Below are 24,261 nucleotides of genomic sequence, written 5' to 3'. Positions count from 1 at the left end.
TTAGTAGCTGGTACAGGGCTGTGTTGTGGATTTAGTATGAGAAAAATGCTGATAACACACTGATGTTTTAGTTATTGCTGAGGAGTGTTTACCCCAAGTCATGGACTTTTCAGTTTCCTGTGCTCTGCCAGCGAGCAGGTGAACAGGAAGCCAGGAAGGAGCATGTCCAGGACAGGTGACACAAAGTGGCCAAATATTCCACACCATAGAGCATCATGCTCAGTATGGAAATTGGGGGGAGTCAGCTGGGGGGGTGATTGCTACTCAGTGACAGGCTGGTCAGCAGGTGGTAAGCAACTGTGGTGTGCATCACTTGTTTCTCCTGGGTTTTATTTCCTCCTCCCCTCTTTCTGTTACAATTATTAGCATTAGTATATTTTATTTTGTTTAGTTATTAAACTGCTCTTATTTCAATGCACGAGGTTCACCTTGCCTTTCCGATTCTCTGCCCCACCAGGGTTGGGGGGTGAGTGGCTGCATGTTACGCAGTTGCTGGCTGGGGTTAAAGCACAACAGCTTGTTTCAGTGTGCAGAAAAGCTCAGGCACTTAGAAACAACTGGAATGTTGCTATCTTTACTGCACAGAAAAGGGGGGGAACACAGAATAGTGTAAAATGTTACAACAAATACAGGAACACAAAACCAGAGCTGTAAGGATATCCCAAACCACGTGAAAACCAAACAGTGCCCAACACTACTAAATACGAAAGTTGAGATGGTAAAGTAGTACTGCCTATTCACGATGTGGGAATTCAAAAAAAAAAAAAAGGGAGGTGGCATGGAGTCCAAATCATCCCAAATCATGGTGTTGCAGGGAAGTTCCTACGTTTTAGAAAAATATACAGCTATATGTATCACAAGAAGGAGAAAAATCGTGTACAGAAGAATACAGAAACACACAGATGGCATTTTTATATTTTCTTTATTAGTTGTACTTAGTAGCCTTACAAAAATGGTTCAACTCACTGAAATGATGACTGTGTTTGTGACACACCACCATACAGGTAATTAGCAGGTTGTTTAGGCACTGCAGAGTAACTTTATGATACAATTCAAACCTATATTGGAATCAATGGGAAGAATACAGTTGTATAGTTGCAAAGCTGATTTAGAAGGCGTATTTAAGCTTAAGCACAATGGCAGACACAGACCCAGGAGCTCATTATCAGAGATGGCCATATACACTTTTCATTTGCCTCAAGGTGGCTCTGAGCATTCATCACTTTGCAGAGCTAAGAATACAGCAGCATCCATATACCCACTCATACATGAGCCACGCTAATTCCATGTGCAAACCCCAAACCACTAATGACATTTCTACCATGAAAAGGAAAATAAGCAGAAGTCCATAGCCTGATTACAGCTGACACTGTAGCAGCTGCATGAAAATTTTCTATTAGATGGGTTACATGATGTTATTCACGGTGACAGACATAATAACACGAAGCTAACATTAAGTGTTTCTACTGAAGTTAACTGTATCTAATAAAAGCCAGTACTGGCTCTAATGGTTTTGGCAGTCAGACTGAAGAAGTGGGAAAAAGTGGAGATCAGAATCACCGGTAAAGCAATATGAACAATTTGATATATTTGATATTCAGCAGATGCAACAAGTACTGATACTACATTCACAAAACCTAGATTCTGTAAGGGCTACACATATAGAAAAGTAAATGATTTGCGAAAAGAACATATATTGCTTGATGATAAAAGATTACTTTTCTTAGCTGAGTGTGAAATACAAGTGATTTAAGTACAGCAGTTGAAAAAAGCAATTTCTCTCCTCTTAGTGCTTGAATAGTAAATTGACTGTTATATGTTCAGTTATTACACTAAGAGTTGACAGTTGATCCATTTCTTTATTCAATTCCTTTTGCTTTCAATTCTGATCGAACTCGCTGCAGATAACCAGGATCAGGGTAACCAAAACTAGGAGAAGAAAAGAATTGTTTGAGCTACTTCTGCAATGAAGCACTTGAAAGTTCTACAGAATCTTCCCATCAAAATCTTTTTATAAATCTCTTTACAAAAGTTTTATGCACTTCTTGCCCTATGGAGTAAACAGACCCCATATTGCTGGTCAGAGAAGTGGTACTGACAGGGTAAAGCTACAAACTTAAGGAGCTGCTGCATTTTGTTGTCCAAACTGACAATAAGAACTTGATTTTCAAAGCTGCCTGCTGTGTCTCTTCAAAATGACAGGGTGTTTGGGTATACATCTTTCTAAAAAGAAAAGTCAGATCTGAAGTGTATCCAAATGAGCATTCAAATCAGAAACATAATGGCACCTCTGGATTTTTAAATAGTGCATCACCAGAAGTGTGTATGAAGCAGGTGATAACCAGGGAGAGAATTTGTGCAGAGTGGGGGATAAAGTGAAACTGATACTTTTTGCTCTTTTATGATCCTAGCCCAGTCAGGAAGATCGAGACACAAACCTTCAGAGCTTGCAGGACAACACCTGGCCCTCAGAGGCTTCAACAAGCCCTGGAAGGACACGAAGGGCTGATCCAAGCCTCCCTCATGTCTCTGCTGTGGGCAGCTCCCACTCAGTACCAGTGATTGCTCCATCCGCATGTCCTTGCCTTTATCTACAAGTGCAGCGAGTCCTCAAGAAATGCTGAATAGAGTTGTCATCTACTCAGAAAATCCTATGATAGCTTGAAAGACCAAAATGGGGTAACCCTTTCTGTGGATGGGGCCAGCACAATGTCCTGTGTTCTGATCAGAGACCCACTAAATGCTGCACAACTCATGGTTCCTACCACCTAAAAGGACATGACCATATCTATACAACAATCTCTTTCTTCTTGCTGCTAGCTCTGTTACGTAGAATTTCAAATCATATTTTACAAAGTCTGAGTCCAATCTTTACTGGGATCATAATGGACCAGCACCTCCTTGTGCCAAAGAGCAGGTAACAGGAGAGGCTGAGATCAGGAGTCTAACCTTAGGTGCTATCAAGAGCTTGCTGTTCAGTCCTATACTAGAAGTAATTTCTAATCAGAGCAGTTATTAACTAAGTGCCTTACACAACTCACTGGTGATTGAGTGGCCTGAGGGGCAACAGAAGACTAAGTTCATCCTTGTTGCATCTGTCCAAATAGGTGAGGGTGGTTCATGTTTGGATCCACAGAGCATTTCACAATCACTTTGTTAGTGACAAAATTTGGAAGCTCTAATATGGAAAATATTCAGGGCAGCCTTCCTGACTCATCTGAGTAGCAATATTATATAAAGAGAAGACTACTTACTTGGTAGGCCCTCCAGTCATGGCAGTTTTGTGATGAATATCATTCCATGTGATAACATTTTGTGCACCAGTAGTACGTGACTGCCCCACTGTGAAAATCAGTTTTTGGTCAAAGGCCCTTCCGAGGAGCCCCAGAATTTGTTGCCCTTCCACATTGTCAGGTAAATACGCTGTCCGGAAAGTTGGGTGATAAGGTTGCCCTGGGTTTGGATGGTTGCTCTGTTTTGTAGAAAAAACAAAACAAAAACACATTGTATATCATAAATGCTTTGAAAGCATGAAAATTATACATCCCAGCTTTCAGAATACTTTTAATCTTGGCTTTTATTCAGAAGGATATAGCATGACTGATGACTGATCTTGGGGAGGTTTTTTTCATCAGATATTTTCTTTCACGTAAGTTTCATTCACATTTTCTTGTCATCACTCATGCATCCATTGTCACTTTTAGATTTGTTTTTTCCCTCTTTCCTCTCCCCCTTGCAGTCACTGTACCCCTGACTTTTTCATTTACTCCATCCTCAGTCCTAGTCAGGAATCCAAGCACATAACAAATGCTGATTTCTCACCTGGAAAGCTTACAAGCCAGCCTGCTATTCATTTTTGTCCATTGCTGTTTACAGAGAAGAGAATGCCCCAGAGAATCATTATACTCAAAAAACCTTGTTTACATGATATCACTCTACAGATTTCAGTTCAGTTATTCCCAAGGTACAAATTAAAGACAGGCAGCTCTGTCCTGGTGCGTATAAAACGGAGGGCCACCATCTGACCATTTAGTTCCTACTATATTACTTAATTGTACCTAAAAACACTGAATTAACTACTCGCAGATTTATACAGACCAAAGAAAGGTCTTTCCTGGACTTGAATTAAAATAATGGGAAAATAGTTAATTTTATATTCAGTATTGGTTTTGTTGTGGGAAAAACATCTTTTAGGAATCTTTAAATATACTTACAGTTTGAACACCACCTTTCATGTTGTAGCTAATTTCGATAGTACCACAATACTCATAACCAGGAAGACAGAACGGCATGCGTCTAGCTGACATTGTTCCCTCTGGTTGGTCTCCTTTCATGACTCCGTAGACGGTATTACAAACAGGACAAACTTGCTTAATAGACATGGCTTGGTCGATGCAACTTTTGCAAAATGCATGTTTACACTTTTTCAGTGTTTCTTTATTCTTAATTCTGTCCATGCAAATTGGACACTCATCACTGTCTTTTTCTTCTGTCTTTGCCTTAGCCTGTCCTTCTGGAGTAAGATTATTCTTTTGCGTGACATTTGGTGTTTTCTTAAGTGCTCCTGCAGCTTCTTGAGAGCTGAGATCAGAGGCCAGTGGTGCCTTATTTTTGGTTTGTGCTGAGTCTTCAACGTTAAGAAGGTTCATAATGTGCTTTTCAGCAGCATAAAGATGGTCTAGTAAACCCCTTAAGATTAATTTGTCTTCCTTCTTCTTAAGTTTTACATGAAGATCTTCCAATTGTTTTTCTCTGAGTAGCATATTTAAAGTTTTCTTCTGATCGTCTGAAAGCTTCAGGCTGATGACTTTTTCTCTTAACATTGCAGAGGCACTTTGAAATGCATTGATGAAACTTTCAGTAGCATGCGATGACATATCAAAAGTTTGGATCTTAGGCCTAAATTGTATAAGCATCTTCTGGTCATATGAATTGTCTTTGATTTCTATTCTTGTATCAAACTTGTCTTCAATGTTTTCAAGTTCTTTCTTTAATACGGTTTCCAACAATTTAAACACAGAAGAATCAACTGCAATTTCATCCCTGTATTTGTACAGTACAGATGATACTTTCATATTCTTTTCAACTTGGCTGTTCTTACCTTCCTTTGCTAGAAATCTTTTGGCAGCTAAAATCTCACTCTCTGGACCACGGAGTAGGAACTGATTCCCTTCCGCTTTAGCAAGAAGATTACTAAACCTTTCATTCAATTTCATTATTGTCTCCCCTAATGGGTAACTGTTTGTTATGGGAATTTTTTCCTGTTTCAGATCTCCTACACTTCTCTGAAAAGTACTGATAAAAAAATCACTAGCTGCTTGTAATGATGCTGGATTTTTATCAGAAGTTAAGTAAATTGATGTGGTTCCATCGTGACTGTCTTTAGTTCTTATATGCACTCCAAAACGTTCATGAAGTTCTTTGATTTCTTTTTTGCGGGTATGACTAAAATACTCATAGAGAGCTGTCATAACTGTAAGATCATTCATTTCTTCAGTATTCAGACCATTTTCACCTTTCAAACCATTCTGACTTTCAGAATGAGAAAATTCATGGTTTGGGTCATTGCCTGCAAGGATATCCTTAAAGTAGCGATAAGCTTTTTCAATATCTGTAAAATCTCCTGTCAATTTCTCAAAGCCATCAATGTCAGGGTTTCTTTCTCTCTTTAAGTTTGGACACATGATGGTAATTTTCTTCATTTGCTCTTTGGAGAACATACTGGCATTCAAAGTAGCAGATACTGTAAGAAATATCTAAAGAAAAGACAAGAATATATCAACATTAGTTTTTCCTAAGGTTCTCTGCTTGCTGCTTCTATATTTTGAGCAAGGAGAAGCCCTGTTCATCTCAGTAGGGGCAGATTACAACACAGTGTTTCTTTTATGTCATGAATGAGAACATTACACACAGGCAAGTAACACAATCTACTTCTAAGTCAGCAGCAAAAATGAAATTTGTTAATGTCATCGGCATTGCAGGAGCAGAAACAGTAACTTTGCTACTTAGTTTGAGACTGTGACCAGCACTCTCTGCTCCCAACCTCTGGCAACAGAATTAGCATAACTAATGCCATTTTACAAGGCAAACAGCCATCCTCTGCCACTGAGTTCATTGTGTATTAGTCCCTTTTCCCCTCATTATCAGGCCCTAAAAGTCCTGCATGCCAAGTAGACAAGGCAAACAGATTTCTTCTTACCCTCCCTATCATCCTCAAGGTTTCTGGGCACCAGGCTGAGCAGTGCTCTCCTTAATGGCCTTGAAGGTTCCAGGCACCTTGCCAAACAGGTGGTGTTGATTCCATCACAGAACAGGGAGGTTTAGCAGCACTGTCTACAAAATCCTAAGTGGGAACTTGGACTGAACTGCTGCTGGATGATGAGATTCGTGATCCACCAGGGGCCAGGCACACCTCTACTGTCCTCTGCTTCCTTTGAGGACTGAGTGGATGACCCATATGCTTTTGTGTGCTTTTCGAGTCTAGATTATGTTGTTCTATCAATACAGCAAGCCAAGTATTAAGATTTGACATGATTTGGGGCCCAGATCACTAGAAACAATAAACTAAGCTGTGCTATCAAATGCAGTGCTACACCACTCATAAAATTGTCCTGCACTGATTCTGCTTGTGGAAATTCTGTGCTATTCCAATCATTAATTCTGTGCTATGCTAATCATAAAATCCTGTTAAAAAAACCCACAAAACTTTAATTGTAAATACAACTTAGTGCCATCATTATTCTGCCAAGGATCCCCAAAAGAATCTTTCTGTTCCCTTAGTGTCAGGTGACACAGCCACAACATGTTTTAACAGCACATATATTTCATTGTTCTTTATTTATTAGACTTCCTAAATTTCACTTATTAATTTTCTTAAAAATTTCCCCAGAGTCATGCTTTAGTAACTCAGAGTTAAGGCAAAAAACAGGATTCTGAAAAATAATAACATGTTCACATGTCTACTTTGCACAGACAAAAGAATAGGGAAATTTGCAGTATACTGGTACAGATGCCAGGTAAGCACTATGCTAGCACGTGCTATGTCTCAAAAGATACATCTATGCTACCATGCAAAATAGGGTAAACCCTCTGAGCCGGATATCAGGGCCTCAATAGAGCCACATTCACATCATGTAGCCTGGCCCTATCTCATGTCCCTAACACATAGCTGATCTTTCACTTTTAGTTCAAAGTGTCTGAAATCATGTTTGCTGTGCTCCATCACATCAGAGCAGATTTTTTCAACACTGAGATAAGAGACAGAAGCAATTAGGGCTGCTTGAAGATGGAAACCATGCTAAATAGTGTTAGAGATCTGTGTATCTGGAAGGGATCCAAATCTCATGCAATTCATCCACCTTTTGGGAGCAGCCTATCCTCTGAAACTTACCAGGGCAATGCTTTGGGGAGTAGTGGTTGACATGCTGGAAAACATGCAGCCTGTAAACATGTGTGGATTGACCAATGGTTCAGCACTTGGAAGTCGTTCCCGGCCCACATTTTATTTACTAAGATTATGTTTGCTCGACATTTGCTCAGCATGAAATATTGAAGTACAACATAAAGGACTACAAGCAGGGCAGGTTGTGACACTGCTCGTCCCGATGTACCTTTTTGGTGAGGACTTCCCTTGCTGTATCCCCACGGCCATTGGCTGCCCACTGCTCCTGCTGGGGCAGGACAGGGCTGGCAGGGACATCGTAGCTGGTGGAGGCCTGCGCTGGAACCTGGCTCTTGCTCCGGTCCCCCTCTCCTGGCTGGATGACTATCTTCAGGCGTTTTGCACCCATTTCCAAGGTGTGATTCGTGCGGGACTCTACGCTCTTCTTATCTGCAGTAATTTGAGGGACAGGCAGACAAGGCTGATAAAGTTACCTGAAAACGTGCTGGCTACCAGTGTTGCCCATAAAATCAGATTTGTTACCTGGTGTGCAAGCAAGCCAATAATTACATGCTCCAGAGAAACACATTATTTATTTCAGAGTTGTGCAAGCCTGGGTGCTCAGTGTTATTCCACAAACCAAGCATGCCCCAATTGGCACCGTTATTTATACACAGAAACTCAGAGTTAGTAACTTTCCAAGCACAGCCCTTCCTTTAGAATTGGTTAGTAATTTCCACACAAGTTACATAACCCCAGCTAACTTTTATGCATGCTCAGGGAAAGGGTCTTCACCTCAGCAGGGGTCTTTTTGACCTGTAGGCGTGATTTTTAGCATTATAATGAATATAGTTCAGCTGTAGGGTACATGGACCTTGAGTACTTCGCCATGTTAGCAAAAACATAGACATGCATCAGCAGCTTGATTTACTACATCCTTAAGGATTGTTAGTGCACGGATGCCCGTAACTAAGGGATGCTCGCTGCTGCCTGTCCCACTGATTAGTTCTCCTTTCTTGCTGATTAGGCTTGAAAATAGACAAAAGTCTTACAGCAAAGAACATCCAGACTTACGATAAACTTACTTCTTCTTGACACATTCCACATTTTGCAACACTAGTGGCCCCAGAGACCCCCTGCCCTGCCCTATCCGTGCCCTGCCCAGAAGTGCAAGTGGCCTTGGCGGCCATTTCCAGCCCCTCACACGGCTCAGCTGCTCCCCCCACCCCGTCCCGTCGAGCCGCGCCCTCCGCCCTGTACCTCGCTCCTCATGGAAGTCCACCCAGTAGGTGCCGGGCTGGGGGCCTGCCCGCACGTTGCACTCGCCGCCCCCCGACCGCTTTCCCGACTGGAAGTACGCCTGGAGCTTGAGGATCTCCTTCCCGCCGGGGTCGGGCGCGGGGCTGAGCCGCACGAGCAGCGGCGCCGCCATGATCGCTCCCGCCGCCCGCTTTCGCTTTCGTTTCCCGCTCGCTGCCCGCTGTTCCCCGCCCCGGGCCCCGCTCCAGCTCCGGGCGCTGAGGGGCAGACGGCGGTGCCGCACCGAGCCGGTTCATGGGGGCCTTGCAGGTACCGGAGCGGGGCTGGGGGTGCGGACGGGCAGCGGCGGCGGCTCCCTCAGGGGCTGGGGGTGCGGCGGGACCTCCCGTTGGGGCTTGGGGAAACAACAGTCCCGTCCTCTGGATGGTGCTCGGGAATAAGTGACTTTTCCTGGCTTTTTGCCCCCGCGGGTCACACGGGGCCAGAGGATGCTGTGGGCAACTTCGCCTACAGAGCTCCGGCAGCTCCGAGTAGCGTTGTAAATATCAGAAAGCTTCGTACAGGTGTTTGAAAAGCCGGTGCTGCTGGCTTGGTTTGCAGCAGAACCGCTCCCATAGGAAGGCAGGAAGGCAGCCCATCTACTTTGTTACTTGTAACATGTACTTTCTCTCTCTCTCTCTTTTTTTTTTTTTTTTTTTTTTTTTTTTTTTTTTTTTACAATAGAGTTACATCCTAGGGACCTCGGAAGAGAAAATCGGTTTAGGTAAGCCTCTCATTTAGCCATCTGCGAAGTGTGTGCCTTCATATGTAAGTTGAAAAGTGCCAGGTACAGCCATCAAACTGGAAAACATCAACGTGGAATAGCCAAAAGCAACCTAAAATTCATAACTAATATGAATTAATATTAATTAGACAAGGTTATGAATCAACATTACTATTGATTGCTTCAGCGGGATTTGCTTTCGTTTCTCCTTTAACAAAGCAAGAGCTCAGAAGTGTTTGAATGAATTAGTGTGCATGCTTTAAAACTGCAAAACGTTAGACACTTTTGTACAGGCAGGCAGCATACCCCGGAGGGAAGTTTGATTAAACTCACAGAAATTGATTTAAACTAATTAACATAATGTCCGCATATAGTACTGCTGGCATCTGCCAGGAGAGGGCTGTATAGCCATAGCGATAATGTAAAAACTGCCCCACGTGATCTTTGTTCCCTAAAAAAAAAGTGATTTCAAAAGTCTTTCTGAACAAAGTTCCATACAAAGAAACAACTTGCTCGAGGGCTTTAACTGTAGACCAAACAAGACTCGCAGAATTAAAACTCAGCGCAAGGTCTCTATGGCACAGTTAAATGAACCTGTCGGCAGTTGTTCCTCTGCTGGTGTGGCTGAGAATCACTGCAAAGGCCTGGGGTGCTTATCCTCGGCCCTTCCTGGAAATCAGTAACAAAACGCTAAGAATGCCCTGGAGAGGGCGGAGCCAAGCTTCTGCCTGCTCAGCAAAACTATCTCGGAGGGGAAGAAGTGCTTTTTACTGTTTTGCAAGCATTTTGAAGCCCTGATTATGGCGTGGCTTTTCACATTTTCCTTTCTCAGCTGAAGTTTTAGTGTCAAATGCAGCCCAGCATCACGGTGACACTGCAGCCAGGTAACAAAGCCCTGTAACAGTGCCTGTCTGCTCCTTTATCTTCCTTCTCACCATTTGTTCTCAGCCCATTCAGTTGTGCTGCTGCATCAGTCTTTTGATGAGGCTAGGGCTCTAAATGAAATTAAGTTTTCTAGCGTGCTTAATTTTTTTTTAGATTCAGATTATGTCACTGATTCATTGAAGGCTATGTCCCCAACAATGGCTGTGTCAGCCTAATGGTGGGGAGAATAAACAGTAGGAAGGAGAGAGAGAATACAAGTGCCACCAGGAGACATATCTTAACCAAACTTCCTTCTCAGGTAAAAAATAAGGCGAACCCAAACCCTCAAGTCACCACAGGCTCAGTTATGCCGTTCTTGTAACCTTTAGTGACTCTTTGATTGGTCGGGCTTTCTACACCTCTGAAAAGGGGAGAGAGAAGATCATACTGTGTAAAAAATATTGCTTAGTGATGACAGTAGGATAAAATCGAGAGCTATAAACTACACTTCTTTATAAAAAGCAATGTTTTGACAGTAGTATCTTCTATTTCACTTTATATTCTGTATCCTAGGATCAAGCATGGTAATGGATGAGGTCAGCTTGCTGATGCCCATCAATAAAGATGCCTATGAAGCTCTTAAGAGAAGAGACAACTGTCTAAGTAATCTCATTTCCCAAAAGTTTGCTTGTACATTGGCCTTCAAAAGCACAAAAAGCACTGTTGAAGTATACAGGAAAAAACTAAAGGGAATTGACATTTGTGTTTGTAAGGGTGATCTCACAGGACACAAGGTTGATGCTTTGGTGAATGCAGCCAATGAATACCTACAGCACGCAGCAGGTCTCGCTTTCGCCCTTGTGGCAGCTGGAGGGTCAGAAATACAAGAGGAAAGCAACTTTTTTGTTCAGAATTATGGCAAAGTCCAAGCTGGTGAAATAGCAGTAACAAGTGGAGGGAAGCTTCCTTGTGAGATCATAATTCATGCAGTTGGTCCAAGGTGGAATGCTTCTGAAAAGGAAAAATGTTGTTACCTACTTGAGAAAGCTATTATGAATGTTCTGCTTTACGTTAGTGCTCCAGAAAGGACCATAAAGTCTGTGGCTATCCCAGCAGTGAGCTCAGGTATCTTTGGCTTCCCACTCAGTTTGTGTGCTCAGGTGATTGTAATGGCTGTAAGGCAATTTGTTGAGGTACATCCACCAAGCTTTCTCAGGGAAATCCGCCTGGTGAACATTGATGAGGCTACAGTTGCAGAAATGAAGAAGGCCTGTGAGAAGTTTCTGGATGATACCAGTTCACTTCAAGAAACTGTGTCATCTTCACTAATCCAGGCTTTAACTTTCATCAAATATGAAGGCATTCGCTTGCGTGTCACAAGAGGACACCTTGATGAGCAGAAGGTAAGTCTGTCCTGAAATTTGTTGAACATGGTGTTGCCTCCAAGTCTTTGCAGGATTTGGAGCCCAAGAGTTCAGAACACATTATGTATCAGTCCACTAAATAGTGTTTTTCTCAACCTGATGAGAATTTACACATGGTAGATAAATTGTAGTGGCAAGGAATTGTGGTTTGTTTGGTTTTTTTTAAACAGGTATTAAACTTCAGAATGTTTTTATTTCTTTTTTGTATACATGCTGTTATGATAGAATAGGAAGCAGCTAGAGATTGGATGATTAATAATACATCTCTTTGTTAAGATTTATCTTTTTATAACATTGTGGGAATTCACATTTTATCGTGCATTCTCTAGAAGTCTACTCTTATTTCCTGCTTTGCTTTTTTTTCTATAATTTGTGTTCTCATAGATGCCATTACTGCAGATATTTAAAAAACCACTGAAACAGCTGAAAATAGCTTATACAGATGATGTGCACCTTACCTTTAAACAGGGCATAGCCATAGTTCTCTCCTGCTTGATAATTGGCAGCAGGATTGGATTGGATGAGGCACATGTGGGTCACTTCGATAGTGGCAGTAAAACTGAGTTGAATACACTCTGATGACTGGAACAGCTCTTGTGCACACTGCTTGTTTCTGAAAATATCTGCATTTACTGCTACTGCGAAGTGCATCCTTTGATGTATTCCAGTGCTGCCTGTAGTAGTAAGTAGTAGGAAAACTTTTCAAGCAGCTGATCTGCTGCAGTAATGCCTTTTTACAGGAATTGTGGCTAGAAAGAATGCTCTCTATAATATCAAAGCTTGCAAGTAGTAAACATGAAGTACACTGAAACTTGCACTCTTGCCTTGCAGACTACAGCTGTTGTTAACTGTGTGTTTAAGAATGGGAAGCCTCCCTGCCCATTTTCAAGACTGCTGCAAAAAGCGGGTCCAGGTCTTCAGGAGGAACTGAGGAATCATCTTAGTTTTTCGACACATTATAAGGAACTCATAGTAACAGAAGGGTATTGTCTGCCTTGTGAGTTTGTACTGCACGTGGTATTGAGAGGATGCGAACACCCGGTGTCACAGTGTGAGGTGATGATCAGTTACATTGGATTTTAATGGATTTTCATGTTGGGTGATGTGAGGACTGAAATACTTGTTTTTCCTGCAGGAATTAAAGCATGCAGTGAAAAGATGCCTGAGTCAGGACCAGCAATGTCCCTCAGTTTCTTTTCCAGTAAAATGGTCATTAAAGCTTCCTGTTGATATAGTGGCAGAGACCATGATTGAAGAAGTTTTAAATTTTGCCAGGGCACACCCTGAGAAGAAGAGAGACGTGCAGTTTGTCATTTGCCCAGATGACCTTAATGCCTATCAGGTAACAAATTTGTTGTTAATCACTCATAAGGAAAACACAGAACTGTAAAATTATTCCCACAGATGACTAAAAATAAAGGTAGTCTGTATTCTGTACTACTTAACAGCATTTGTGAGCAGCAGGTCCCTTTATGAAACTATTTGTCTCATTAATAGGTATTATTAATCTTTGCAAATCTTTATTTTCTCTTCACTAAACTGGAAGTCTTCGCCCTGTAGTCTGATAAAAGGGGAGAGAGCTTTGAAATTCTCATGACTGTCAATGAATTTATAAGAAAGAGTCCACTCTTCACTCAGTAGGGAGTAAACTTATTCCTTCTCAGGAAATTTCTTTAAGGATTTTTTTTTTGTCTGAAGTTCCTAGGGCAAAACACTATCAACAGATTATATGACTTGACATAATAGAAAGGTTTCAAGCAGACAGTGTGGTATGGTGTATTAATATAACACAGACCCAGCTAGCTTGGTTGGGGGTTCAGCACCAAATCCTCTTTATTCAAACTTATATGCACCTCAAAGTAACACGTGACTCCCTTGACCAATTACCAAGGGCATCTCACTGCCCATCTGTGGGAGTACTTTGGGACTTCATTTCCCAGGATGCCTCATCCAGCATCCTTCCTGTAACCCGACTCCTACAGTGTGCCATTTCTCTCCTTTTGAATATTTGTCTGATGTCAGCCATCTATTGTAAGAGTACAGAGTTTGCTTTTGTTCCCATTTAACTTCAACCATCCATTCTATCAACATGTGCAAGAACTTGGTGGAGGGGAGTTGGAACTAGATGATTTTTAAAGTCCTTCCACCCCAAACCATTCTCTGATTCCAAGGACAGATCCACGTTCTGTAACACTCCCATAAGCTCTAACAGAAGCTGTCTGACAGCCATGTGCTCATCACTTAGTCCCTTGATAATCAGGGCACAGCCAAAACTCTTTTCGCTGAATGAAAAAGGAAAGGCAGTTTGCCAATCTGCTGCCTAGCAGCCTCTCTGAGGTTTTCCATGTGGGATCACAAAGAGGAGTTCGGGTTAAAGGGAGGGGAATAGTCTGTATTTTAAAACTGTGTAAGGATTCATCAGCATCTGCAAGTAATGAACACTTTTTCTTATGTGGCTGAATAAGTTCCAGATATGCCACAACCACAAGGAGTTGGTAAAGGTACCATTCAGTGTGTAAGGTGTCTTAACCTTAGGAGATGCAGAAGAAGAGGAATGCACTTGATATTGTCAGCAATAACATTTTGGGAAAAGCTGACAAATGCCAGCCATTAACAATTTCGGAATTTGGGGGCCTGGGCTATGTGTGGGTTGTAATTACGGCTGTAAACTGCTTATCTGACAGAGTTTTGAAAAGATGAATTGCATTTTTGACAACAGAGATTGCAAACTGCTCCTAAACTTTTATCTTTCAAGGTTTTCCAGAGAAAATTCTATTCAGCAAAACACAAACTGGAAAACAGAAGTGATCCGTTGAGTAAGTAATGAACAGAAGGGGTATTTCAAGTAAATGAACACTCCAGATTTGAGAATCCAAAATCACCTTCCTTTAAAAAGAACTTAATATTCGCATATGTGTCTTCAAGAAAGGGGGAGGCAAAAGTGTGTGAGCATTGTGTATTTTTACATTAATAGGAATGGAACTGAGCAGTTCCTTTTAAGATTTTAAAACAAAAATCATTGTCAGTGCCTTACCTATTGGAAGTCATTTAGTGAAAGGCAAATAAATTCTGCATATGTGTGTGTGGGTGTGGTTCCTGAAAACCTTACCTCCTGGTGTCTAATCTCTTTTTTGAGCATACCAGAAGAGTAGTGTGTTTCTTGCACACTACTTTCTTTCTACTTGGATTAGAAGTAGGAATTTGTGTCAGCACTTGAAAGCTCTACACTCTTCCAATGCACTTACCTTTCTTCCAGGTACAGAGTCAGGCAGCCAAACCATAAAAGAGACTGCAAATGAAGAACAAGTGATTGAACTTAGAGGGAGAACACACACAGCAGTGGAAGCAGCAGAATCGTGGCTGCGGCGTGTGGTACAAATTCAGGAAGGTCGCCATGCTGTTATTAAAAACAACTACATTTTTTGCCTTGGTAAAAAGGAGTTTGCAGAACTCTTTCAAGAACAGCCTTCTAGTGTATGTGTGTCAGAAGAAGTGAGAGATGGAAAAGCAACACTGGAATTTCAAGGCCCTCCTGATGCTGTGGTTGATGCAGTGCTCACAACTGAGAATTTACTGCTTCGTATGCAAGAGAAGACTATAGCTGAACAAAAGAAACTGCTCTACTCAATGTGTATGTAAATAGTGACTAATTAAATAAGTGCCTAAATAAGGTCAAGTATGAAGCAATGTATATGCTGGTTCTGCTGAGAGTGGACAGACATGTATTCAGTTCACACACACATACTGAATATTGCTTTAATTACTGATGTTCCTGTACTTTTAAAACGTGAGCCCCTGGAGGACCGTTGGTTGGCTGTGGCCACGCACTTGGCACTACTCCCAGTAGGGCACAGTTTATACAGGGGCTGGCCATGATGTACAACCAGCTGTAGAGGGGCTCCCTCCAGGACACCTTCACTTTAAAGCCTGGCCACTGGAGACTTACAAAATCTGTGCTTAATTAACCTTTGCTGAGCTCTTTTGCTGGCTACAGCTGGACCACTGTTGCAGGACTCAGCAGTGGACTTGTTCTGCAGCATCCCTGGCTCTCATGATCAGTTGATACAACTAGTGGCATTACAAAAAGCTACTGAGTGGCTGATTTTAATTCATTCGTATAGCCATTCAATATAGATACCTATATATGAAGGTTGGGCTGTGGAGAAGGGTAATGGAAAATATAAATTGCTTTCTTTTGGTTCCCTCTCTCTAGTTTCTTTATAATAAATGTAGAAAAATAGAATACATTTATATATATATATATGTCTCATTGTTAGTCTCTGACATTACTTCAGAGAATACTTAACATTCTTTGTTCTTAGCTACCAACTAAAGTATTAGATCTCTCCCCCTTCCCTTTGCTTCAGACATTATGATATATGAAAATTTTACTCCCTTATTCATATCCAGGCCAACCAGAAGCAGGTCAACTTTCAGAAGAAGACCTTCACAAGACAAATACTAATAATTACATCCAGATTTTACCAGTAGAGTCACACCTCCAGGCGTTTAAAGACAGACAGAAACAGTTTGAAAAAGCTGGACTTCATGTTCTCAAGGTAAAGATGGTGAAACTGGATCTCAGCTCATATTTTTGAACTAACATGTTTAATGTATGCCTAAAAGACTCAGATAAACTATTTCAATATATTGCTTTTAAAAATTAAGATCAAGTCAGCCTAAGTCTTAAAACAGATGCAGTCTGTACTCCTAATAAAAAGTATTTTAAACATAATGCAAATAATCACTCAGAAAGTGATGAAATTCTGAGTAGTCTTTTTAATTGTACTGTATATTCTTCCTGATATTTTGTGCTTCGAATGCTCCTTTATAGGACTAGACAAATATGAGATTGGTATGGTAGATGGAGTACAATATTCTAGGATACTAATGCAGTGTCCCTGTTTTCTTTTTGTGAGCTTGACACCAACAATTAGCAACTGAATTTGCCAGAGTTCTGATCTGATTATGTGTTGAAGCTGGGATCTTGCTTGGGTGTCAGTGTTTCGTTGAACAGGAGGTGGATGAGGTTGTGCAAGGCAGAGAAATACAGACTCACTGCCATGGGCTCAACTGCCTTTCCTAAGAGAAAGATATTAACATTGAAATGAGAGTAAATACCCACCAAATGCTTCTTGATCTGCAGAACTAAAGACTTTGCTCAGTCTCAACACAGAAGTTACAACAGAATTTAAAACTGGAGACCGGTTGTAGCTCAGTCAAATGAGTTAAGATAGCAGAAGTACTACAGCCCCTGCTTGTTTCTAGCTCAGCAGTCTGGCACGAGAGGGCTCTGGAGAAGAGCCTTGCAGGCCCCTGGCACTGCCCTTTGCCATGGGGCTGTGGCTGCCCACTGGTGGATCCAGTTTGCCTGAGGTTGTGTGTGATTATTTATACTGCACACAGCTGGGCACTGGGGACACAAGGGACAAACCCTCTTCTCTTGTGCCCCCTTTTTCCCTGACAGCTGTAAAGTTTTGATCAATGGGAGCTGAGGTTCTCCACGCCTTTCTGGACACTTGCAGTTCTTCACAAGACTAGGCTGTAACACCCACACAGCTTATTCTCACGTATGAGATACTCAGTCTGTTCAGTACAACTCAAGTACTGGAAATCAGTTCAAGAGGAAATATTCCTACTGATTTCAATGAGAGGCATGGGACAGTGGTATGGTTCTTTTTCCTTGGATCAGTTGCACACTTCAGATACTTTATCTGCTATGCAGTCGATGCATATACACTACACCAAAGGTTCTTGCACTGAAGAACATAGCATGGATATTGGTCTCTGTTTGCTTATACTACACTATTATTTATTTATGTTGCAGATTGAAAAGATACATAATCCTCTTCTATCTGCTGCATTCCAACAAATGAAAAAAAGAATAGAAGAACGACAAGGTACCTCCAAAATAACCCACAAGTTGTACCAGCATGTTCCTGCTGAGTTCTGTAGTTCAGTTTGCCAGACTGGATTTCACAGGATGTATTCTCCACCAACAGGTAAGAACTTGCTTTGGCATCTTTAATCAAAATGAACAGTGACTGACTACTAAATTCGGGTCAAAATCAGAAAAAAATGTCATTCCTAAACAATAACTGTTTTTCACATGCATTTAGATTCGTATGAGCTTACTTTATTATCTACAGTAAGGTTTTCCTCCCTGATACTGTAGAGCCAGTAAGGCTCTGGGACAACAAGCCTTGATTCAAGCCCAGCCCATATACTACTGACAGAATTGTTACTATACACAAAATTCCATCTCCAAGTTTTATTTTGTTGCATCACTCTTTAAAGACGTCCTTATTTACCTGCTGCAAACATGCACTCAGCAGCTTGGTGCTTAAAACATGTTCAAAGGTATCACAGAATATTGAGGCTGGAAGGTACTTGAGAAGGCCATCTAGCCCAGCCCCCTGCTCAGATCAGGTGTGGTCAGAGACAGCACATATTCTGACTGCTCAGCTGCCATTCCGACGGGAGCGTGCTCGGAAGAAATTGTGGGCTCTAAACAATATTGTAGTAGACAGATGTTTTCAGAAAGGGAAAGAATAAGCTTTTAGTGCTTCATCCTGCAGTAGGTGAAGGGCGTGATATTTTGCTTGTCGATTGCAGAATTGGGATTTCAGGCAATAAACTGTTCAAAAGTTTGCCCTTCTTTGTCTATGCAATGTACGTGGCACATTTCCACAATTTAAGAGCAGTAAATAGGATGATGGTCTAATTTCCTTGCACTTTTCCACATGATACTGTAACAGCACTTTTATGTGACATTCTTCTTATAAGTATCAAAGCTTTTTTTGGTCAATTGCATTATTAAAATCTTGCTGCCTTTGGTGCTTATCAGAGTCCCTTGTAGGTGATGACTGAAGTGTCAGTCATATATTTATATAAATACTTTAGACCTTGATGCTTCAATCACTGTATTAACAGTTACATCTGAATGGTTATCACTGGAGTAGCAGTTAATCAAATGTCCTTCCAAAAAGATGGCACATATTGAGCAGTAACATCATGTGTAATCCTGAATCAAGCAGCAGCCTCTTGGGACTACCACCCCAAAAGAAGCAATTGTTGAACACTTTGTCGGCTTCTTCTGAAAATTTTTCTTTCTTTTTCCAGAACAAAATTACGGACCTGGCATCTACTTCAAAAGGAACCTGAGAAACCTAATAGAGGATAAAGCTATGGGGGAAATGGACTCTAAAATGTATGTGTTTGAGGCTGATGTATTAACAGGCTTATACACTAAAGGCCAGTCATCTAATATTGTTATGCCATTCGCTGTGGAGGGAGATGCCTTTACATTATATGACAGTTTGGTAAATGATATGGACAATCCTGACACCTTTGTCATTTACAACAGTGTAGGGGCCCTTCCACAATATTTGCTGACTTGTTCCCCAGTGGCTTAGCATTATGTATGAGCATTCTCTGAGGAAACCAGCAGCATCCTGAGTGAGAATTAATCAGAACTGTAGCTATTGTGAAGATCCCCTCAGAACAGTCTAGTGCTTACATTTAAGAGGTTGCTCTACTTAGTAACATGCTGTGGTCAAAGTGCCTCATGCAAAGTACTCTGAAATATCCATGAACAAAAGAGTAAGGCAATGCCTTAAGGAGATTAGAAGAAAATTATGTGAGTGGAAACAGAAGGGAGAGCATCCCAAAATAAGAGTTTAACATTTACATGGTCATTAACTTTTTACCTTACAGTGTTCTGAGCAGGGGACTATACACATGATGTTTGCATAGGCTGTCATTTTTCCATTGCATTTTCTTAATCTGAGATATTGCATATGTCAGTGAAACAAAAAGTCTTGGTTGTGTCTTTGATTCTTAAATTTTCTTTTGACTTAAATAGGTGAATGTAGCAGACAAAAGCTGTTTCCCAGTGAGAGACATGCTGTTAAATACATGCAGTTATGACAAACATGAGGCAAAACTTCATGATTTCTAACAGGAGTTGCTGTTGCAGGTTTTATTAGTTATTTCAAGCATTGTAGATACATGTATTCAAAATAAAAAGTATGAATGTCACTGTCAGTTAACTTGTAATTTTTATATAGTCTTAAGAATGTGATTTGGACTGTATTTGAGCTTTAGATTTCTTAGCAACATTTAATCTCTTTGAAAGGCTACAAGATAGTAAAGAACTGGTTCAAACTACAGCTTGAAATTGATCTTCAATCAATTTACCTTTACCAATATCTTTTAAAGATTACATTGACAGCCTTGTAGCCAGGTATGCCCACATTGCTTCTGCAGTGACCTGAAGCCAGCACATGAAAAAGCCAAGAGCCACTATAGGAATTCCACTATCAAAGGGGATTCAGTCCTGTGCTCAGGTACTTGGAAACTTTCTGTACTGAAGCCTAAAACTGAAGCCTGATGTTAACAGCATTTAAAATGCTATTGCCCCAAACAAAAAGCTACTACAAGATTTGTCCAAACTGAAGCATTTAAAATCACCAGTTCTGGGCCTAAAACACCTAAACAGCTTGAAACAATGCTGTAATACAGGAATAAAAGCTCCTCTTTAGTACCTCACCTGTCAGTATCAGGTCAGCCTCTCACCTGAAGTCAGCTATGGTTAAAACTGTCATTACCTGGGGAAGAGAAGGGCTCACATAAAACCTTTAAAAAACAACTGTGTTGTCATATGAGAAGCATTTCACCCACAGGTGAAGCACTGTGCATCTCTAAAACACAGATGAAAGTAGCATTTAATAAAACTTTTCAAAATAATTTGTTAATGAATTCCCAGGATACTTGTACTGCACCTGCAACTCCTAAGCTAGTAGTCATAGTGCTAGGAACTACCCACAAGTCCAGAAGAAATTAAGTTATAAAAGTCTAATTCTGAACTCTGAGGTTGCAAGTGAAAATTTTTTTAACCATTACAAAAGAAACTTTTAAATTAATATATTCATATTTTGTTTGGGGTTTTTTTATTATTATTTTAAAAATTAGTTATACCTATTTTTGCAAAAGGTAGTTTTGTAGTGTGTGAGCCCCTAACATACGTGAGTTTTGTTCTCAGGAAATCCCAAGGTTGCTCTTAGAGTCTATTCCTATTTTAACTATTCCATGTAAGCAACAAATTCTTTTCTACTTCTGTTCCCTTTTTCCTCATGTTTCTCAATTCACACATTACTGCCATAAAAAACAGAGCTGTAGATTTAAGGTTAGACAGCACTGAACAAGTATAAGCTCTTATTTCAGTTTGCTTCAAGAGATTTCATTTTTTAAAGCAATTTCATGGCAGGAACTCTTCTTTTTCTATTTGCTTTTTTGAAAAACTCAGTACCAAGTTTCTGAACTACTGCAAAAATTTCTAACCAGCATCAGTTTTCAGAAAACCTAAAGGATTTTTTTGGCACAATGTAACATCTTGCTCCTACTCAGAATAAAAAATCAGTTTTCATAACTCAGTATTACTTTAATACTGTTACACAAGTATTGGTAACAATGTATTTCATTAATAACCTTTTTATTAACTTTTTAACTCTTAACTGCACCTGAAAAGGTTTGTAGTCAGTTTAACAGAAAAAAAATAATTATTGAGAAAGCTTTAACAGCTTATTCCAATGCCCAGCACATGCTTTCTCCTCCCTCCACATACACCTGCAGTTTATAAGGATTCAGCGTAACTGAACATTTTATCTTCCATTTTATTATAACGAGATTTTTTCCTGGTGTATAATTGCTACTGAAGTTCACCAGTGTTCTCCACACTTAGTGATATAATATACATTCTATATACATAGTTTTTTAAAAACTGCTAATGTAAGAGGTTGTACATAGTTATTTTCATCTGGTCCTCAAAAAGAATAATTTCATATACAGAAACTAGAAAATAAACCCAGCACAAACTAGATGTACCAAGTAGTACATATTAAAATAATTACCACAGTAATTGAAAATTCCTGATCTTGGTCCTACAATAATCAGTTAACTAGAGGCTACTCCACAGCCTCTGGGATTTCTCTGTTGTTCACAATAAGGGTATGAATAATTCCCTCCTTTCGTTTCCCACTACTGACAGCCTTAATGCAACAGCTGTGATCAGCAACAGTGAAGTGAGTTTCAGTCCCATCTTCGACAAATTCACCCTGGGAGGAAGGAAACAAGAGTAAAAACAGACACGTAATATTTTAGCAAACGAAAAAGCATCAGTGTCAAGATCACTTGTAGTTCCCACATTACAGCAGCCACAGGTACCTGCAACAAATACAGCCCAAAAACTGAACAAAGCTCCAGAATCTCAGGCAGGGCTTTGTCAACATGCCCAGTTAAAGATCTGTGGGCATCAGATCACAATCAAAATTTCACATATTCAAAATGGTAAAGCTGGAGTTTGTGAGTTAATATTACTGATCCAGGCTAGTAAACAAAAACAGAAAAGCATCTTCCTGCCCAGTTGTGCCGTGCAGCCAGTAAGTGCCACACGAACTTATGCTGAAGTGGCAGTAAAAGGTGAAGTGTTTAGGATGCCTTCTACAGCAGGATGCAGAAAGAGATCCCTGAATTGAGTACCAGTTGTGTATTTTGGATTGTGTATTCTTGGCTCCTGCTGCAGTTAGGTAATTTCCTATTACGGATTTTGCCAGGCATGGCTGTGTCGTCTCTGGGAGAGCAGAACAATCCGTGTGCCACTGTAATGGAAGCAGTGAGATTGACAACTAAACCTGCACATGCAGCTTGCAAGAATATCTCCTAGAGCATTTATTACATTATGGAAAAGGCTGAGAGCCATCAGGAGGAGAAATTTTGATTTACTGGAGAAGGAGTTTCTTCCACTGATTTCTAAAGAAACGGAGATGTGACCAACCCGGTCTCGTGAAAAGTGTCCCTGTGACAGCAGGGAGGTTATAACAGGATGATCTTTAGGGTTCCCTCCAACCCAGGCTGTTCCATGATTTGATGAATCTTCATCCTTCTCTCAGGTATACCAAAACTGTTGTTTTTACAATTTGTACTCATCCAGGGGCTTTCTTGTGGCAGTAGTAACCACTTTGACACATCCTTCAAGGAGGGAGAAGCCTACCTAGTATGTGTATTGACAGCCATCATAATACAAAAAGACACCAAACAGATTAAGCCTTCTACCTGCCAGCCTGCTCTAAAAATTAATGCACGTGTGACACAAAGACAGAAGCTTATTTTGCTAAGCTTTGGTTATGTAGCCATAGGCTGGGAAGAGCCTTTGGAAGGGATCACGTACCGCTGTTTCCATTTTTTGACCATTGCACCACACATCCATAGTGTCCTTTTCTGTGAAGGAAAAGGAAAACAGAAAGGTATTTTTTTCGCCCCTACAGACAAAGATCTAGGAATTTTAAAAATCTACTGTTGAAATGTACTTTGAATTCCCAAAAGAAGTTCCTAATTAGCCGTAGTACCTGAGCTACAGGGTTTGCTCTCATAGCAGAGATGGGGAGGCTCTCAACAACGAGCAAACAACTTTTGCTTTGAACATACATTTTTACCTCTCCCTAGCCCTGACACTGGGTTGTTCAGAATATTGCCAGAAATATTCTGACAGTCTTAAACTGAAAAACTTGAAGACAGAAAAATGAAGTAATTTCTGCTAATTCTTTGAGTGCCATTTATTCAGTGAAGCTCTAACATTCTTTCCAGGTTGGTTTAATTCAGAAGCAGCATTATTTAACATCCATCAAACTGTTTGTATTCTTAAAATCTTCTTGAAAGCCTAAGTACTTTAAATATCAGTCTTAGATTTTTTTTCCATTTGAAACAGAATATTCTTTTACTTCTCCCAGCACATCCTTCTTAAATTATTTTGCTCTAGAATTCACATTACTGACACTGTCATCCACAGGTCATCAGCAGAGAGCTGATCCCTGCTTGCCTTTCCAGTAAGCACAGGGAGATTAAAATCCTGTGAGGAGACATATCTTTTTCTGGCATAAAAACTGTTTTTCTTCATTGCCCCCCTTCATCTTGGGGCAGTTCGTTCTGTCCTGAGGCTTTATAAAAATCATAGCCCAAGATCTCGTTTCCAGATCCAACCATACAGGAATACCTAAGCGGAAGTTTTCCCACTAGATGCCATGGACAAATTCCTCAGAGGGTCCCTTCCTCCTGGCTGCTTGTAATGTATCTAAGAAAGGGGGGCAGAAGAGATGTATTGCCTGCTTATTAAAATAGTGAAAGAATATGATCTGAAGGTTTTAGATTAAATTTGTAGTTAAGAAGTGATGCAGAAAACAGGATGCTCATTAATCTATCAAAAATGTAGAAACTGTCACACTTCCTCAGATAGAGACTCTTTGACCTTGGCTGCTGATTTTTGGAGGGAAAGCCTGGGTACCTGCTGAACAAACATCAGGTTTGATCACAACACAGATAACACTTCTATAACAGGCTTCACCTGCAGAACTGTCCTGTTAGAGCAGCTCTATGAATGCAGCAGCCATAATGCCTCTCAACCTCTTTTTTTCTTTTTTTCTTTTGTTTTTAAATCTAGACCACGTTGCTGTTTTTCAGATTGTCTTTGGCATCTCATTCCAAACTTCCAAACCACCCAAGCTTTTATACTGCAC

General features: G+C 40.6%; 3 protein-coding genes across 8 annotated transcripts in view; 1 reads left to right on the top strand and 2 right to left on the bottom strand.

Moving 5' to 3' along the window:
- Window positions 1–910: 910 nt before the first annotated feature.
- DTX3L (deltex E3 ubiquitin ligase 3L) lies at window positions 911–8,944 on the bottom strand. The gene is given in 6 exon segments (XM_051786633.1): window positions 911–1,929; window positions 3,255–3,472; window positions 4,215–5,756; window positions 7,611–7,831; window positions 8,642–8,834; window positions 8,836–8,944. Coding segments are annotated over 6 exon segments (2,346 nt in total). The 5' UTR covers window positions 8,938–8,944; the 3' UTR covers window positions 911–1,859.
- On the top strand, window positions 8,851–22,928 carry PARP9 (poly(ADP-ribose) polymerase family member 9). 4 transcript variants are annotated; one of them, XR_007904389.1, is made up of 11 exons: window positions 8,851–8,950; window positions 9,365–9,404; window positions 10,842–11,671; window positions 12,524–12,748; window positions 12,828–13,034; window positions 14,448–14,508; window positions 14,949–15,323; window positions 16,103–16,251; window positions 17,520–17,694; window positions 18,815–19,220; window positions 19,337–19,838. XR_007904389.1 is itself a non-coding variant. In XM_051786632.1 (11 exons), the coding sequence occupies exons 1-11, from the start codon at window positions 8,936–8,938 to the stop codon at window positions 22,379–22,381; spliced, it is 2,241 nt and encodes a 746-aa protein (XP_051642592.1). In that variant the 5' UTR covers window positions 8,851–8,935; the 3' UTR covers window positions 22,382–22,928. The 4 variants fall into 4 exon arrangements, 3 of the variants coding, with proteins under 3 accessions (XP_051642592.1, XP_051642590.1, XP_051642591.1); XM_051786632.1 differs by lacking the exon at window positions 19,337–19,838 and adding an exon at window positions 22,306–22,928 and having other exon boundaries at window positions 18,815–18,902; XM_051786631.1 differs by adding an exon at window positions 10,443–10,587 and having other exon boundaries at window positions 8,868–8,950; window positions 18,815–19,838.
- The window catches only part of FAIM (Fas apoptotic inhibitory molecule), a 7,089-nt gene continuing 3,488 nt past the window's right edge, over window positions 20,661–24,261 (bottom strand). For all 3 annotated transcript variants that reach the window (XM_051786637.1, XM_051786638.1, XM_051786639.1), the window contains exons 4-5: window positions 22,920–22,969; window positions 20,661–21,807 (exon numbers count right to left, since the gene is read on the bottom strand). In XM_051786637.1, coding sequence (XP_051642597.1) covers window positions 21,658–21,807; window positions 22,920–22,969 — 200 coding nt within the window. In that variant the 3' untranslated portion in view covers window positions 20,661–21,657. The remainder of the gene's footprint in view (window positions 21,808–22,919; window positions 22,970–24,261) is intronic.

The sequence above is a fragment of the Manacus candei genome, unplaced genomic scaffold (genome assembly GCF_025592945.1).
Source record: "Manacus candei isolate 608988 ecotype Guabito, Panama unplaced genomic scaffold, ASM2559294v1 h1tg000023l, whole genome shotgun sequence".
NCBI classification, from domain to species: domain Eukaryota; kingdom Metazoa; phylum Chordata; class Aves; order Passeriformes; family Pipridae; genus Manacus; species Manacus candei.
The sequence above is the reverse complement of the archived record's forward strand: the minus strand, read 5'-3'. Positions and strand labels throughout refer to the sequence as shown.